The 19,230-nt window shown below is 39.8% G+C and overlaps 1 protein-coding gene across 3 annotated transcripts in view; it reads left to right on the plus strand.

Annotated features, from left to right (window-relative positions):
- The window catches only part of Dsc3 (desmocollin 3), a 31,114-nt gene extending 15,046 nt beyond the window's left edge, over positions 1–16,068 (plus strand). Inside the window, exons 8-16 of one of the 3 annotated variants that reach the window (XM_075970883.1) lie at positions 1,363–1,497; positions 1,889–2,074; positions 6,319–6,578; positions 6,691–6,833; positions 8,512–8,736; positions 11,235–11,459; positions 13,284–13,405; positions 13,722–13,958; positions 15,871–16,068. In XM_075970883.1, coding sequence (XP_075826998.1) covers positions 1,363–1,497; positions 1,889–2,074; positions 6,319–6,578; positions 6,691–6,833; positions 8,512–8,736; positions 11,235–11,459; positions 13,284–13,405; positions 13,722–13,958; positions 15,871–16,068 — 1,731 coding nt within the window. Of the gene's footprint in view, positions 1–1,362; positions 1,498–1,888; positions 2,075–6,318; positions 6,579–6,690; positions 6,842–8,511; positions 8,737–11,234; positions 11,460–13,283; positions 13,406–13,721; positions 13,959–15,750; positions 15,778–15,870 lie in introns of those variants that run through there. The other 2 variants (XM_075970885.1, XM_075970884.1) reach the window with 2 other exon arrangements.
- The last annotated feature ends 3,162 nt before the right edge of the window (positions 16,069–19,230 follow it).

Below are 19,230 nucleotides of genomic sequence, written 5' to 3' on the forward strand. Positions count from 1 at the left end.
TTGGGAGAATGCTGACTCTAGTGAGAAAGCGGGGCACAGAAATGGGAGCCTGAAGGAGGAGAGGAAGACTCCAGAGGTGGAAAGAAGCAACGGAAGGAGTGGTTGCGGGAGAGTAAAACGAGAGAAGTCAACACTAGTGACTGTGTCTCTGATAGATCTCTTCCTGTCCTGGTCAACATTTCTTGCCCAGAGGTTGTCTGTAACCTCCCGATGGCCACGTTTAGCAGTCTCCTAATCCCTACACTCGGCACATATTAAAGCCTTTTACCTTGGATTGATGGTTCTCATCTTGGTCCTTTGTCATTGCCATATTAATACTCTTTGCTTAGCTTTCTTTTTGCTGTGCCTCATCATGTCTCAGCTCTTCTCGTCATAACCTCTTCTGCACGATTCTATTCACCCACCTGGAAGGGCGCCTGCCCATCACCACCTCCTGCCATGAAGGATGGACCACACAGTTAGGTGTTACTGCTTCTTGTTTATTAGATCTCATTAGGAAATAAAATCCTATGTGTGCAAAAAAATCCTCCAAACAAACAAACAAAAAACCTGTCATGTTCCCAGCCCTCCTCATTCTCCTCTGTAGTGTTGCTGCCCTTAGCGAGCTGTCTTGTTCTGGACTTTCCATGATGGCTGCTGGGGGCCTTGTGTATCTACCTAAATAACTTGGCCCACTCAACCTCCTTCTTAGCTCTTAAGTGAATAACTGATTATCAAATCCTACTCTCCTCTAACTCCCAAGTACATTTCATCTCTTTTCCCCTTTGCTACTGGTTTTTACTGTTTCAGGTTTGGACCACTTGTCTAATGTAGGGGTGTAGGGGCTCCCTACCTGTTCACCATGACCCTAGGTTAGGTTACTCTAGACCAGTGGTTCTTAGATTTCCTAATGCTGCGAGCATTAATATGGTTGTGAGGACCCTCAACCATTAAATTATTTCCATTGCAACTTCATAACTGCAATCTTATTACTGTTGTGAATTGTGTAATGCAAATACCTGTTTTCCGACAGTCTTAGGCAGCCCCTGTGAAAGGGTCATTCGACCCAAAGGAGGTGCGAACCACAGGTTGAGAACCACTGCTCCAGACAATGCTAACATTTTTCTGAGTATTTTAAAATTCAAATGTCATTACTCTGTACTCCATCTCTGACTTTTTTGTTTTCTGTTAGAAAATGTCTAAATTCTCAGTATGTCTCTTTGTAAAGTGTTACCTTTTCAGAATTACCTTTCTCTACTAAATTTTAAAAGTATTCCCAAACATAGAAATCAAATAAAAACAAGGAAAAGAATGCGCAACACAGGTTTCATTTATGAATCTAAACAAGTGTCCGAGTCAACTAAATAATTATTTTACTTTCAGGTTGTGGACAAGTACACACTGATAATGAAAGTCCAAGACATGAACGGCCAATTTTTTGGACTGATCAGTACATCAACTTGTATCATAACAGTGCAGGATTCCAACGACAACGCACCCACGTTCAGACAAAATGCTGTAAGTTCAGAACACACAAATCTGTCTTTGTTTTGCTTATCTCAGTTTTCTAATGTGGTTTATCAAGTTTTTGGCATGCTTTGAGCCAAGTGTTCATTTATGAATAAAACTGAAGTTCAAATAAACTGTACACACATCTACACATGACTTCTGTTTCCAGATGTTACGATTTATGTTATCTACTCTTGTTGAAGGGCAAGGACATCAGTCTACATATGTAGGAAATAGTCTTTGTCTAACAGTTTCATGAAACAATACTCTCTGTGATCATGCTTTTAGGTAATCTGTGTAAACACCATGACGACAAAGTTCTTTTGGAAATTAGGAAACATTTTACTTTGTGCAAGTTTTCTATAGTAACTACATTTTTTAATGTTTTCTTTTCCTCCAGTATGAAACCACTGTGGAGGAGAACACATACAATGTGGAAATCCTGCGCATTCCCGTGGATGACAAGGACTTGGTTAAGAGTGCCAACTGGAAGGCAAATTTTACCATCTTAAAAGGGAATGAAAACGGGCGCTTCAAAATCACAACGGACCCAGCGACTAATGAGGGTGTTCTGTGTGTTGTGAAGGTAAAGAGATAAAGAATAGGAACTTCGGGCCACTTAGTGGCTTCATCAACTAGACAGTTTCGGATCCTCTACTAGCCAAGTTGGTTAGTCTGATGGTTCCCATGTGACACCTCTCTCTCTTTTCTCCTGTGTATGCCAGAATAAAGATCTCCATTTCCGAGGCACACCTCCCACCTTTTCTTTACAACTCACATCCTTGGGACTTGGTCTATGTCTATAAGAGATACACAGGTTTTTTTTTTTTTAATGTTTCTGTGTCCATTTGCAACTCACGTTCTTTAGTAGGTATTCCTGGTGTAACTTAGAAGCCCCATATTCATCTCATTATCTCTAGGATATATGCCTGTTATCTTATTCCTAATAAGCAATACCTAGGGTGAATACAGTATTATATAAAACAGAGCCGGATGGATATATTTTATTGCATATATTGCTATTTGGTTTCACTTTGTATTCTTGGTTTCAAGCTATAAGGACAGAAAGGTCTTTTTTTGACATGAACATTTTTTTTTATTATTTCTAGCCTCAAATAAAAAGATAATAGTGTCCTGTAGATGGGTATTATGTCTCTTCACTGAGTAAGGGCCTCTTATCTATTGATGAGAATATAGTGTAATATGCTGGTTTTAGTTGTTTTCCTATGTGAGAGTTCTAAGGGAGATGTCAAGACCTGGAAGGTTCTGTCTAGATGGGAACAGTCAGATATGCAGTTTTAGTCTCAGATGCCTATTTTTGCATGTCTCTGCTTTGCCGCTGGTTCACATTTGCTATATTTCAGATAAATAGAGTACAAAATTGTCTTCCGAGCAAACCTTAAATGTATTAATTTCCATTATCTATAACATGAAAATTTCAATTATATTTATAACTATGTGTGTAAATACATAGAATTTTAGATTGGGCATAATTTATATTACTACATTTAGTGAATACATTTAGTAGCTAAAAATAAACAGTAGTTATGAACTGTGCATATTGTCATGACAGGCAATGGATGAGACTTTTTTAAGTATAACTTAACTTTAGATGTTGCTTCTCCTTTAGGACAAGGTATTAATATCCCAAACTCATAGTAATGATAATGGATAATGATAAAATAAGCAACTTTATGGTGACAGAGGCAAATCAGTTCCTGAAAGACAAATATAGCAATTATCTATCCTAGAGTGAAAATCTAGTTTATAACTTCCCACATCGGTGATCTTTCCATGACACCACGCCCCAGTAAGTTCATGGAGCAGAGTGGTCACATCCTGGTGGCTTCTTGCACCCTCTACTCACAGAGCCCAGTTGTATTTCCAGTCCGCATCTGGCTAGTAAACCAACCCTGACAGTAAATTGCTATTTACCAAATAATAGTCCTATCAAGTGCTTATCTTGAACTATCTCATTTAATTGGCTTAAATGAGAATAGAGTATTTGTTATTCAGCTTAATAATCAATAAATTTGTTACTTACTTTAACTTTAGTAAGTAGACTATTCATTAATTTAGTTTAAAACCTCACGCAGACACGTGAGCATGCACATCTGCACACACACACATGCACATATGCCTAAGCAGTCTTACTCACCTGTGGTAATTTGCACAAAGTCGGCTTATGATCATGATATATTGTATGAAAAAACTATATATATATTTGAATGAATGTATGTATGTATTCTTACCCAAAAGGGAAAAAAAGGAAATGAGGTAGTGATCTGATTTTACTGAAAGAACGCGTCATTTCCAATACCTCATTTTGCATTGTTCATCAGGATCGCATACTAGAGATATACTTTAATCCTTCTTCTGTACCTGGAGGGGAAGAATAACTGGTCAACTGAATCAAGAATTACTTGGGTATATTTCTCTTAGTTGTCTAGAGCTTGTCAGTTTGTTTTGATCTGTATAACTTTGAGTGGAAAAAGTAGAGATCTTGGTGATTTTTATATGGAAGGTCCTGAATTCTACCTCCAAGATTTTCCAGGGAGTTTGTTAGCACTTCTATGCACATGCGGGATGTTTATGAATAAATTTTTAGTGTAATGGAGCAAACATATGCCTTAGGGCAGAGAGAACTTGTATTCCCTACCTCATTGAGTTTGAGCCTACGGAGCTGGCAGGAAGGTATTGCAGGGCTGTAGGAAGCTGCTCGGGATCATACAGCTGCATTCAGCCAGAGGTGCCATGGTTACCTGCATGCCCTTCACTTCCTCATTGCCTGAAGTTGTCCTTGTTTCTGTATGGTCACCCCAACATATGATATATGAGATTGTCCTTGGTAGCATCAAACAAATGGATCTTTATACTTCTTGCTTCCTGAGATAATCATAAAAATATTTTCATATGGATGCTATAGGTGCTAAGATTCATCAATATTTTTGACTTTTTAGAAGATGTATGAGTATTAGTTTCTCACGCTATTGATATGTAGGTGCAAGGACAGTATGAAAACTATTTTATTTACCATTAAAAATTATATATATGTGTATATATATATATATATATGACTCCCCAGATTAATGAGATGTTAGTTGTGTTTATATTTCTGAACAAGAACTTATACATTAAAAATAAAAATGTAGATAAAACTATATATACTGTATATATATGCAGAAGACTATCAACATGATCATCTCCGTGGTGATCACCACATATGACCCAGCTTTAGGCAGGCAGTGTAAACTCAGAGTCCTCACACCTGTGTGCAACAGGAATTCCTATTACCCCATTCCTGTTCCCCTGGAACTAGAATTATAGGTGCTTATCTGTGAGTTGCCTGCCAAGGATGCTGATTCTTTGGAACAGCAGGAAGCACTCTGAAACAGCAAACCATGTTTCTATTCCCTCATGTGTATGTTTTGATTTTGATTAATATTCAGCAAGCCGCTATTTTCATCAGTCAGTCAGAGAAAGGTTCTTGTGATTTCCTTCACAGTATAATGGGAAATAGTATTTTATGAATTTTGTTGGATTTTTCTGTCTGAAAAACACTTATAACCAAGGAACTGATTAAAATATTTCTGGAGACTGATGAACTGAATTAATTGATTTAGTTATGTAAGGGATATTAAAATGTGCCCATTAAGGAAATGGTCTGAGGGCAAGCCACCTGGCTTCAAAGTTCTGCCCAAAGGAAATCTTTTGACTTTAGGAAGACCAGTTTCTCTTCCTATTCTCCAGATTGCTACTATGTAAAATGGGGGTAATAGGAACTTCTGTGAACAGGAATGGGGTAATAGGAATTCCTGTTGCACACAGGTGTGAGGACTTTGAGTTTACACCGCCCGCTTAAAGCTGGGTCGTATGTGGTGATCACCACGGAGCTGATCATGTTGATAGTCTTCTGCATTTCTGTTGTGAGAAGAACTTGTGATAGGTGAGAGACAGTGATAAAGTACCATTCTTAAACTGTCACGAGTGGCCTTTTTATAACAGGAGGTAGTGTTACATCATTCCGGAAGGAATCTTGACAAACTGAAGTGGATTCCTAAGAAGAAATGAGATCCTGGGTACATTTCACTTAAAGAAAAGACAGACTAGGGACGGCTCAAGTAGACGTCTTGTGTAAGGGTAGAGATGGTTCCATTAGATGTCTTGTATGAGGGGACTTGAAACATATATTGGAAGCTGAGTGAGGGCATACACACCAGTATCCTTGAGCTTTCAAGGCTGAGAAAGGATCATCATCGAAGGTTTAAGCCAGCTGGTTGGGCAATGCAGTGAGTTCCAAGGCTGGCCTGGGCTGCAGAGGGAAACTCCGTTATAATCACACAGATGAAAATAAGCAAACAGCAACTGAAACAAATCAACCAGATTCCCAGAACCTCACAAAAAGAAAATAGACATTTAGAGTACCCACCAGTCAGAACGTGAATGAAATATTTCCACCTTTTGGAATTTGTTGAAGTTACCATACGATTTTACAAGGTTTGTCAAATACCAGGGTCAGCCTGTTAGACTTTGACATAATTCTGCAATACTTCTAGGCTGAGAATAATTTTCCTTAAAAGAGGGAAAGAATAGTTGAGGGATGTCTTCCCCATGACACTGTAAATCCATCTGTGGAGACTTTGGAGGTGACCCTTGGTAAAGGACAGTTAGCACAGGATCACAGGTCTAGGAAAGAAGAAACGTCACTGTTAACAAAAGGTGATCATGAATTTGTTATGCAGTCCTGGCCCTAATGATAGCAGTACCCAGCTGCTTGCAGTTCCAGATGTTCTTCACACGGAGCTGACACGCATATCCTTTATTTTAAAGCCCCTGGATTATGAAGAAAATCGTCAGGTGACCCTAGAGATCGGGGTGAACAACGAAGCTCCATTTATCAGAGACGTTGCAAGCCGAGTACCCACCATGAACCGGGCCTTGGTTACAGTTCATGTGAAGGACCAGGATGAAGGGCCAGAATGCAACCCCCCTGAACAATATGTGCGGATCAAAGAAAACTCAGCCGTGGGGTCCAAGATCAATGGCTACAAGGCCTATGATCCTGAAACCAAGAACAGCAATGGCTTAAGGTATACAAATCTGGCAGCCATGGGCTAATGCAGTTGTCGTAATTGAAACGGGCGTCTTATTTTGAGACATGTTCTGATGCCAAAGACTTACAAAATTTCATTTTATTAACAGATACAAAAAATTGCAGGACCCTAAAGAATGGGTCAGCATTGAAGAAGTTTCAGGTCTGCTGACAATATCAAAAACCCTAGACAGAGAATCCATGGCTCCAAGAAATGACTTGTATAATATTACGGTCATGGCAATAGACCAAGGTAACAAAGTTTTAATTTAGTATTTTATAATAGAATGGAAGAATAAGTTGTAATTATTTTTGTGCAGAGTTAATCTTGTGGTAACTATACATAATTCTTGAAAATTACCTTGTGGAAGCTCTCTTCTTGTTCTACGGGATGACTTTGTAAGAAGATACCATTTATTTATGGCTTTGTTTGTTTGGTTTGTTTTCTGATAAGGAGGTATTATGCAACCAAAGCTGCTTTTGAATTCACATTGTAGCCAACGATGATCTTTATTTTTCCTGATTTCCTGCCTTAGCATCCTGAATGCTATGATTTCAGACTTGCACCCCACACTCAGAACGATGCTTTTGTTGTTGTCGTTGTCATGATCTTACTCTGTGGTCCAAGATGGCCTCAAGCCCACTGTGTAACTCAGGCTGGTCTTGAGGTTGTGGCAGTTCTCCTCTTTAGCTTATTCTGTGCTGTGTTTATAAAGTGTGAGCCATCATCCTCAATTAAATAACACATCTTTTATTTATCTTTATATTCCATCTGCAGGAACTTAGTTCTTGCACAGTTTGTGGTAAAGGGCAATGATCGAATCTAACCTTATGGCACTATGCAACTGTCACCTCAGATTCCTCCACATAGCTTTGTGTCACTTTACCTAGAGGTTTTTACTCATTCAGGTGATTGCTAAATGCTTCTAAACTTGAATTCTGGTTTGAAAGTAAATTTCCTATACCTGTGGCTTTAATTTAAATAACAATAATTTTAATATGTACATGTTACCTTGTACTCCTTGAAATAGAATCTTTGGTTGTGACCCCCGGGTGTAACATACTAAAACCTCCTTACGAGTTTGAATGTGTCTTTGGGATTAGAATAATATTTCTATAACCACTTCATCATGGCTCATTAACATTCATAAACCCAAGGAAAGAGAGCTTGCAATTCCGCATTTGTTTCTATTATTTATATTAACTCAGACAAAAATGTATGTTGAAACTTGTATCTGTTATTATCAGCAGCAGGAACCACATTAGATAATCGTAGCTTTAATTCATTTGTATTCTTATTTGCTATTCATCTAATAACCAAAGATTATGTTTTCAGGAATAGATTCAGGTTGTACCACTCCTGAGTATATACCCTCAGGACTTTAAGTCAACATACCACAAAGCAACCCATGTATCCATGTTTATTGCTGCACAGTAACAGGGAAATAGAAACAGTTTAGATGGGCATCAAGGAAAAATAGATAAAGAAAACATGGTAATATACACATTGGATTTCATGTCTCTGTAAAGAAAAACGAAGTAGCAATATTTGCAGGTAATGGACGCAACTGGAAATCATGTTAAGAGAAACAAGCTAGCCTCAGAAAGACAAACGACACGTTTTGTCTCATTTATAGGACCTAGACTTAAAATTATATATTTGTATATATATATAAAAATAGAGGTTGAGTCAGGCTCTGGTGGCACTCGGGAAGCAGAGGTAGGCAGATCCCTGTAAGTTTGAGGCCAGCTTGGTCTACAGAGCAAGTTCCAGGATGGGCCCCAAAGCTACACAGGGAAACCCTGTCTCAAAAAACCAAAAAATAAAATAAAATAAAAATAGAGAAGAGCTTGAAATTTATTTTCCTCCTCGGAGACTCTGAAACAAGAACATGAGAACTGCACTCAGCCTTATCCCTTTCCCTTCGCAGAGGGTAAGTCATGCACAGGAACACTCGCAGTGAACATCGAGGATGTGAATGACAATGCTCCAGAAATACTTCAAGATTATCTTGTCATCTGCAAGCCAAAGATGGGGTATACGGACATTTCAGCTGTCGATCCTGATGAGCCTGTCCATGGCCCTCCCTTTCAGTTCAACTTGGCAAGCTCTTCTCCTGAAGTCAACAGAATCTGGATCCTCAACTCAGTTAATGGTATTCCAGAAAAATAACGATTCATATGATTTGATGTAGCAGATTGACTACATATTAATTTACATAAAGTACAACAAAAGTTTAGGATAGTAAATAGCTTTTTCCAATGCATGTGCCTGTGTGTGCATGTATGTGTATGTATGTGTGTATGCATCTCTTTCTGTAGTGTCTGTGTGTATGTGTCTGAGTGCATGTGCATATCAATAGATTCTAAAAGAGGGTGTCATATTGTCAGATTCCCTGTAGCTGGAGTTACAGGAAGTTGTGAGCTGTCCAGTGTAAGTGTGGGGAACTAACCTCTGGCCCTCAGGAAAAGCGGTAAATTTTCTCAACCATGGAGCTATGTCTCCAACTTCTGATGCCGTATTTTTTCATGCTACTAAGCTTTATGTACACTGTCCTTTCTACCTAGAAAAATCACCTTCACTGTGTCTTGGTTTCATACTAATATAACTGAACGCATTACTTACTATTGGTCAGAGAAGCTGCAGACCTTGAGTGTTTGCATAGGGATGAGTCAGGCAGTCACTACCTCAGTTCAGATGCTTGACCTCAGAACTCACCTGAAAAATATAAGGAGAGCCCAGGGACCTGTTGCATCACATGTTATAACACCTTATACCTTGTATGACTGCTGTTTACCAACTCTCTTTTCTCACAGCGTTCATAATCCATATTCTCACTTTCAGCACTGAGCCCAGTGCCTAGCAGCTAATAACTACTTAAAAAGTGATTGCTTAGGCAATGTTTTGATTAAAAAACACATGCATATAGGCAAAAAAATCACAATAGGGAAATGAGTAACTTAGTAGCATCTAGGTTTAGAAGACTTTCTCAGGAATGCTGAGTCTTTGGGTATTAGAAAGGGTGAAGTTAGGTGTTGGTGAGTCTTGTGTCCCAAGCTGATGAGACTGATCTTTGTATGGTAGGTGACCGTGGAGTATGCATTGGGACTGTGGAAAGAAGGTCATTCTTTGTCCAGATGTATGTCTTGTACAGATGACAGTAGTGTCAGGAGATAATGAGAAGAGGGCAGAGATGACTGATAAGGGAAACACAAGGTTGTTGAACTACTGTGATGTATGCCATGACTATGGCTTGGCCTGTGGTCTTGGAAAGGTCAGTGATTGCCCCATCTTTCCTTGGACACTGCTGATGCTGGCATGTTCCAATATAATCCAAGACCTATTCACAGTCCTCTAGCAAGCGTTCAGGTCCAAGGTACAGTCCAAATCCCAAAGATCTAACAGACATTTAACCTATAGAAATTCTAGGTGCTTCCTGGGCTATGTTTTATGCCACTGTGACATCATTTTTGTCTATTATGAAAGCTCAAGAATGTTATAATTGCCACTAAACATCTATAGAGCTTTGGTTAATTAAGAATAACATGATTCAAATAATCTATCAAGACAATCGTGGCATGCTGACTATCATAGTTGATAAAAACAAAGTATTATGATGCAAATGGTTATATTTTTATAGGAGAAAGCAGTATAATTAGCTCTTGCAGGGAGGTTATTTCCACACAAGGCATTAATCATATAGGAAGTACTACGCTCTTCGAAACATTGCCTTTTCCAGAGGCTTCATGGACAGACAACAGAAGGTAAATGGCTTAGAGTGTGAAAACTGAGAATGCTCTCTGTGTATCTTCAGGTATAGATTCTTAAATAGCATATGAGCTGGAATTGGGGAAAAATTCTGACCTTCTACATCAAGAGCCAACCTATTATTCTTATTCTGTGTTGATCAGGGGAAATTATTGCTGGAATGTTGTTAGAGCAACATTCTATGCCTGATTGTTATTGTTAATTTTTATTATTGCTTTTGCCTTTTGAAATAGGATCTCACTATATAGCTTGGGCCAGCCTAAAATTCCTTGTCCCCTTTTGGCCTCCTTAGTTTCACATGCTAGGAATTCAGGTGTGCATTTTTTACTTGGATCTCAAAAAATTCTTCATTAAGGCTTTCTTTAATAGAACTACAAGAAGAAATATGTCTAAGGTAATATTAGTTCTTGAAAGGGTGAGAGGCATCGAGGCAGCCTCCTTTGCATTTATTTTTAATTTGGCAGGTGGGTGTTTTACAATAAGAATGGCGGAACAGATTTTAAGGCAAGAATAAGTCATCATTAAAAACAACACTGGACTAGCGAGAGTTCAGTCTGTAAAGTGACTGTCACGCAAGCGCGAGGACCCAGTCCAGTCCCCAGAATCCACATGAGCAATCAGGGTAGGGCAGTACCAGTTTGCAATCCTAGTCCTGGTGCTGGGGAGGAGACAGGGGGATCCCCAGGCGTGGTGGCCAGCAGGCCTAGCTTAACCTGCGCATGCTCGGCAATGAAAGTGCCTAACTCAAAACTCAAGGTGGTCAGTTCCTGGGGAACAAACAATACCTGAGGTTATTATGGGATCTCGAAATGTGAGCACACAGATGTGCACAACTCTCCACCAGAAATCAATCAATCAAAGTGAAGTCTGTTTATTTTCTTAAAGATACAGCCGCCCGCTTGTCCTATCGGAAAAACGCTGAAGTTCAAGAATACTCCGTTCCTGTCACTGTACAAGACAGAGCAGGACAATCCACAACCAAAGTCTTGCGAGTTAACCTGTGTGATTGTACTCATCCGAGCCAGTGTACGGCCAGGTCAAGGAGTGTAGGGGTCTCCTTGGGGAAGTGGGCCATCCTTGCCATCCTGCTGGGCATCGCGCTGCTGTTTTGTAAGTACTTTCACCCACTTGAAGTTAAAATGCAAAATAAAAGATCTGGGTATAGAAGAGGCTCTTGAGAAGTAAATACAGACAAGGGTCCCTTGAGTTAGTTCCTTTTACAAGTTGCCCTGTATTCTGGGGTAGCTGAGTTGTGCCTGGATAGTCACCCTTTGAAGGAACATGATCCTTTCTGAGATAGGTTTAACACTTGAACAGATTGTTAAAAAGTCTTTAGTTTGCTTAATTCTGCTCCCCTTTTCTCATTTAAAGGGACAGTAGTAGTAACTTACTCTAACTCAATTAATAGTTGATTGAGCTAATGATATGAAATTGTTAGATTAGAACATTCTAAATTTCGAACATACATTTATTATTTTTTTATTGACCCAATGAAATAACTGTCTCGAAAGACTACTAAATTTCAGAAAATGCTATACTAGGTAGGATTCATTGCAGAGCAAAACAGACAAAAACAAACAACAAAATGGAACCAAAAACTTTATCAATCACCAAAAAATTATTTTTGACAGGAGGAAAAAGTTGGAGTCCAGTACGTAGACTCATTCATGCTGCTCTGTATGGGTGAGGTTGTTGGTCCTGGTAGTCACATGTTTCAAGATCACTAGGTCATGCCTACATGGCATGATTTTGGGGAGTCAGCAGTGTTGGCACGGCCAGGGAGAATTCAGTTGGAGGCAAAAGTCAAGTCGAAGGCTGTATGGTGAGGTTATGGCTAGAGAAGTCAGTTAATGGCATGGAGGCTCCTGTGTCTAGACAGAAGTAGTTGAGGTCAAGGGGATCAGAAAACGCAGCCAGAAGGTAGTGTAGAGAGGGGAAGGAAGGCACAGCTGTCCTTTCAGGGGACAGATGGTACATAGCTCAGAGCTCTCTGGGCCAGTTGAAATCTGTGACATCTGTAATAGGAAGACACCAAATCTGAAGGCTAAAATTTGAATTTCCTGTAATTTGGTGTTTGCATTTTTCTTTTGGTTTGGTTTTGTTGCTGTTTTGTTTGCTTTTGAGACAGGATCTCACTATGAAATCCTAGCTGCCCTGGAACTCACTATGTAGACTAGACTGACCTTGAACTCACAAAGATCTGTCTGCCTCTGTCTCCCGAGTTCTGGGATTAAAGACAACTACCACTGTGCTCAGTTTCCTATAATTTTAATATCATGAATTATTCCTATCTTTGTTTATTTCTCTTTTATAACTTAAGGCTTAAAAATCTTAGGTCATGGGTTATACTAAAACATACAGTGAGCTGGAATTGTAGCCATGACTTGACAATATGCTAGCAGGTCTTCTGAAGCACTGCAAATCACGGCTATTATTGTTGCTTTAGTGATCACATTATTCTAAGCCTCCCATTATTACCATGTAGGATAAAATTCTAAGAAGATACAAAATATGCTTAATTATGTTTATTGGAGACAAGTCTGAGAAAAAGTCTTTTTTTTTAATTTTCCAATTGAAAAACTGATATTTTGGGAATCAGTAAATATCTTTACTGTTTGACTTAAATAAATATCTTTAGTGTTTGACTTAAATAAATGTTAGACACTTTTTTATTTGCCCCCCCCCCCCGTCGGGACTTTTAAGATCTGCAGTTGAACTCGTGATTCTAAACACTCTCCCCTGTGATTATTGCGCATTTCAGACTGTGCCTGTGAACCTAGCAAGATGAGGATAATTTGATCAAAGGCAGAGTTAATATTCTCATTGTTTTCTTGTGGCCCAAGTCATAAGCAATGAAGAATAGTTATTTTTGTATGTAGGGCAAATGAAGTATGTCCTTTTAAAACTTTATTTCTTCTTCTATTTTTTACTTAGCGGTACTGCTAACTTTAGTATGTAGTGTTGTCACTGCCCGGAAAGGAAAACATTTTCCTGAAGATTTAGCACAGCAAAACTTAATTATATCAAACACCGAAGCACCTGGAGACGACAGGGTGGTAAGTAACTTCCTTGGTGAATAATTGCTTCTATAGTTTTCAAATGCATCCCTGTGAAGTTATTTAGGAGTCAATTCATATTTGTAAGTCGTTGGAATCTTGTAGATTGTAAGTCGACTTGGGACTCTCAGTGTCCCAGCCCGTATGGAGCGGTACTTATTGAAGCTTACCTTGCTGTTTTATTTTCCACTCTTTGTTGTATTAATTCAAACTTAGTCTATGGTGGGAATGATTACAACAGTAATCACTCTGACTGCTCTCTGCAATGTGTGCCATTCTTTGAGACCCACTATTGTCTTGTTTTATTATAATGAAGTGCTCAGCCAATGGATTCACCACCCAGACTGCCAACAACTCCAGCCAAGGCTTCTGTGGCACAATGAGAAACGGTGGGCAGGAGACATACGAGATGAAAGGACACCAGACCTTAGACTCCTGCCGCGTGGCCGGCCATCACCACACCCTGGATTCTGGCAGAGGACACATGGAGACTGACAACTGCAGATACACTTACTCCGAGTGGCACAGTTTCACTCAGCCCCGGCTTGGCGAAGTGAGTGTCCCCAGAGGGTTTACTTTGAAGTAGAGAACAATAGGACACTGATAATGTAAATTTCCAGAAGCTGCTTTGCCAGTGTTTCATGTGTCTTCTCTTGTGAGGTCTAGTCGTTTTTTAAAAATGCCTTGATTTTGTTACATTTAATCTTTCAATATTTTGATCCCTCTGTCGCATTCACTCAGTTCCTAGAATCTTATGAGAACCAGGGATTTCTGATATCTGTCTGTAAAGACTCACTTTTCAGTGTACAACTGTCTTATAAACCCCTTTGAGAAGAATATGAAGATAAATGTTAGTTTCTCAAAAATACATTATTTGCCAAATCAAACTTGTACTTTGCTATGAAAACATAAACATCCGAATGCAGTTTTAGGTTAGATATTAACATGTTTTACTTAGGCCATACATTAACTTTATAAAATTATTTCATTTTTCTGCTGTATTCTAAATAGACTAGCTATTGTTGCGCATATTTATAGGGTGTGGTGAGTGGCCACATAGCTATGCAGTGTAGAATGGCTAAAGAACCCAGTGGGTAAGGACATTTGAAATTTATTCTTAGTAATTTTGAAACATAGAAAACACTATCATAGGAATTATTTTCAACTCGCAAAGCATACCATGCAAATATAAAGTGTGTCAACAAGAGAGGGCAGTCCTGTGAAAGAAAGGGGTAAGTGAGCGGCTTGGTCTACACCAACACAGGAAAGCTCTTAGAAACGCTAATGCCTTTGCTTCATTCTGGAAGATTCTAGTTTCACTGAAGTGTGTGCGCGCACACGACATCTCACATGTGATTTGTGTGCAGGACCAGGGTAGGAGATCCTGTTTGGGTATTCTTGCTGGCACTGATTCCATGTCTTTCCCAGAGGGCACTGGTGTCTTTGGAGCAAACACTGTACCAGACGCCTTTAGTTTTGGGATGGACAGAACATGAGCAATATTCTAAAAGAGGGCTTTCATTTATTGCACGTCTGCAGCCTTTGTTTTGTTTTTATTTCGTCCTATTCAAGTGGTTTCATGGTTTATATTTGCAGCCTGCATGCACGTAAGATTATGCTAAGGGACAGAGCTCCAGATGCTCCCTAAGGGACACCCTGTAATGGGAGGTGTGGCTGGCAGCTGGTCAGAGCTGGGGGCTAGGGAAGGACTGCTCTCCAGGTCAGCAGAGGGAGCCTTGCCTTTGGAAGACAGGCCAGCGGGACCCTGCAGTGCAGAGGTGTGTCCGCCTCCATGTGTCTGCCCAAAGCCTGCTGCTTTATAGTGAAAACATGGTTTCTGCAATATGCGTTGAGTTGATGATTTTAGTTTTAGTGGTTTTTCTGGGGATATATCTTTGGCTTTTGGGTACTTTGGAGTGCAGTAATTTTTTTAAGTGTATTGCACACAATAGAGGCAGAGTTTATATCCACTGTACAATGCTGGGCATAAGAAGCAGGCTTTCAAGCACTGCATTTCCAACAGTAGTTTCCAAAATAACAAAGTGACATTGGAGGAGAATGTAATTTAAAGTGACACAAGTTAGTAAACTAATGTTACTCAAAACTGGGACCATTTGATAGCCACATACAAATTCTAACCACTTGGCATATTGTCTCCACTTCGTGAATGGACCTCAACTATAGACATAACATCTGGGGATAAATATCTCATGATGACTTAAATGTATGTAGATATAACAGTTGTAAACCTGTTTTTTATTTTTGTGGATTATTAAATATGCAAACTATACTGATTTATGATATGGCTGTAATATAGACCAATCATGTGCATTTTTTGTGTGTAGGACTCCATTAGAGGACACACTGGTTAAAAATTAAACATAAAAGGTAAATAAAATAATTTTTCTGTTCAAAATTGAAGTTGTTTAAAGAAATAATACAATCCTGTTTTTTGGTCTTTACAGAAACTGCACGCGTGTAATCAGAACGAAGAGCACATCCCATCCCAAGACTACGTCCTCACCTATAACTACGAAGGCAGGGGATCTCCAGCAGGTTCTGTAGGCTGCTGCAGCGAAAAGCAGGAAGAAGAGGGACTGGACTTTTTAAACAACTTGGAACCCAAATTTCTTACATTGGCAGAAACATGCACAAAGAGATAATGCCACCGGGTTACAATCAGACACGGCCTCCGCAGTTGTCCCCGACATTTGAAATGAAGAGACTGTAAAATAGAGTTTTTACTCACTCAAATTGCTCTGAAGTTATGCTGGCTTGTGATATGTTGACTTTAGTCTAGTGTGCAATTGACACATATTCAGGGGAAAGTGTTTGAGGAGTTCTGATCTTTTTTAAACTGACTGTGTGCTGTGTTTAATCTTCCTGCCACGCTCAACAGGGCAGTGAGCTGCAGTTCCCAGTCTGCCACAGGTCCTGACCCTGGCAGTCTGTTGTGCACACATCTCGCATCTCCACTGAGAGTTCCTACGATACGGCTGCATCGTGAGCCAAGGAGTGTGTGCATATATAATGAATTTTTCTACATTTTACAGTTTTCCCCCTAGTAATTTGCATTGTTAAAGTGGTTTGTTGCTGACCGCTTTTCTAAAAGCACAAGTGTTAAAACAAAGAACCAGCAAACCTCACACTGCAGTACTGGAATTAGCTGAGGTCTGTAAAGGACCCACCCTGCCCTGAAGGTATTTACCTAACAAATTAATTGGGTAAAACAGTCTAAAAACAGCTAAGTTGTACCAATATTGCAGCACCACACACTCATAAAAATGGCTTAAGAAATGAGCAAAACATTAAGCAACACTATTTGAAGAATGTTTTAGGACAGAAATAATTAATACTAAATTACAGTAAACCTTTTGCAAAGCTGATGATCTAGCAGCTGCCTCTCTCCGATTTCACTAGTAAATACTCTACTGGACTTTGGAAACAAAACTTGGCCAGCTAGTCTATTGTGCAGCAGTTCCTGTATTTCAGCGGAGTCTGAAGCCATGGGTATTTCTACACAGTGCACAGCAGAGCAGCATTTAAAATGCAGTGAAACCAAGAGGAAAATGGCAAAAATAGCAGACAAGACTGGGTGTGGCTCACCTTGTAAAAGGAAATCAGGGGTTTTAAAGGGGCAGCCTTGCTCCTGCCTGGTTACATGAATGTATCAGCCTGCCTGTGTAATTTGTTTAAATTCAGTAATATAGATTCGACTTTTAGTGGGAAAGAAAGAGATAGGCACATGGAAGAATGGATTCCCATTGCAGGATATATAAAGACTTGTACTCCCAAATATTAGAAGCTGCCCCTCTGTCCCCTACTGCTGGGACTCACAGCTTGCTGGTGGGGTGTTGACAGAAATGACATGGCTTTCTAGTGCTCATCTTTGCTGAAGTTACATACGTTCTCCATCACCCTATTCTCGTTTCTTCCTTTTCCCCCTCTTCCTTCTCTTCATTTAAACTCACAGTCCTTCTGCCCAGTCTCTGTACACTACAATTACAGGCAGATGGCACCACTCTTGTTCTCAATGCAGAGCAAATTGGTCTTAACCTTAAGTTCGAGACTTTGGGAGAGGGTTGATACCAGTCCAGAAGCCCAGGCCTCTTGGATTCCTTTCCCTGTCTGCCAAAGCTGCTTGAATGAACTGTAGCAGATTCACCTAGGTGGCAAATCGTCTAGAAACTCAGTCATCCTTCAGTGTGAGTGAGGTTTCTATCAGTTTGCTTTGTTAGGGGGAGTTTCTCAGGACAGAAGTTAGGATGCATGGAAGGAAGAGATCAAACTCTCATTTAGGGAGGACAAACTGATGGAGCATTTTGGTGTTCAGAGACAAACAAGCAGGCCAGGAGGGAAGTGAAGCCAGCAGGCCGGTGAACAGCCAAGGTGTTCGCATTTCCCCATGTCTCACCCTGCATTTTCTTCTTGCTCTGAAGACAATATAGCTGCTGTTTAGTTTGGTGAAGCATCAGGCAAGTCATTGTTAAGACCTCTTCTTATTTGGAATGCAGCGGCAGGAAAGAAGGCTATGAAGCAGATGTAGCTCAGTCAGCTGCATGCATTCTCGCCAGGCAGGAGCGGAGCCCAGGATTTGATTCCAAGCACTGTATAAAACAAGCATGGTTTCAGCACTTGAGAGGCGAGGCAGGAGGATCAAGAAAGTTCACGGTTCTCTGTAGTTATGTGAGAAGCTTGAGGCCAGCTTGGGCTACATGTGGGGAGTCTTTGAAAGGGCCTGAACTGCTGTGCCGACCAGACACAGGCTCCATGAGAAAACCCTTAGCCCTTCTCCAGCAACGCTAAGGTCTTCAGTTACATGTGTATCTAAGATTCTGATTTCATTTTACATTTTTCATGTTTTTATTTTTCCCTGAGAGTCATTTTCTTGGTAGTCTTTTGAAACTGTCATTTTCCCCCATAGCATCATATGATATTATTCTTTCTTTATATGTGTAAGGTGAAAATTGTGCTATTCTAGTGTGTAAGAAACACAGCTTGCTTCTTTTTTAAACACCTTCATCCCCTCCCCAGGTTTTTATGTAATTGTACAGATCATTTTTTCTTACATTTATAAGGAAGTAGGTAACTGTCTAAAGAGCAATTGAAGTTTATTTTTCAATGTTTTAAAGAATTTTAATTTGACAATTAAATTGCTTTTGAGACTTGTCAAATAGAAATAAGCATGCATTGAATGTGTAAAATAATAGTTCTTATTAAAGAAGGTAATAAAGTAATGCTAAATTGATTTCGTCTTTGCTGTATGTAGAGACTAAAGGATCGAAGGTGCTAACACTGCAACCTCGAAACATTGAGTTTCAGGCTAGCAAGACAATCAAAATACTCCACAGCGTCTGGGAAATTCATGATGTGGTTGCAGAGATGGCATACCGGTAAAAAATGTGACATTGGGGACCAATAATTGCTCTTAACGACTGAGCTATAGCTCCAGCCCCTTTAGCACTTGGTATAGAAATTTACTACTAGGAGAATAAAGGAGCAGTACTTTTGAGACTGGAATGCACTGACATTCTTTCTACCCTCACACAAAGAAGCTGTTAGGAAATAGGATTCGGAGAGGCAAACTCTTTCCCAGTGTGTTTTGCACTTTGCTTTCTGGCAAGGCACGTTCCTCCTGAGTTGTGCTGGCAGGGAGGCTGGTGTTCTGCCTTTACTTGTGGCCCTGTCTTCCCACAGCTTTTTTTCAAGTATCTACAAGTGAGAATGGGACACATCCTTCAATGACTCAGACTTCTCCATTCTCAAGAAACAGACAGGATGAACACACCAACAGTGCCAGGACGCATGGCATTTGTTATGCCCAG

The sequence above is a fragment of the Microtus pennsylvanicus genome, chromosome 4 (genome assembly GCF_037038515.1).
Source record: "Microtus pennsylvanicus isolate mMicPen1 chromosome 4, mMicPen1.hap1, whole genome shotgun sequence".
Taxonomy (NCBI): Eukaryota; Metazoa; Chordata; class Mammalia; order Rodentia; family Cricetidae; genus Microtus; species Microtus pennsylvanicus.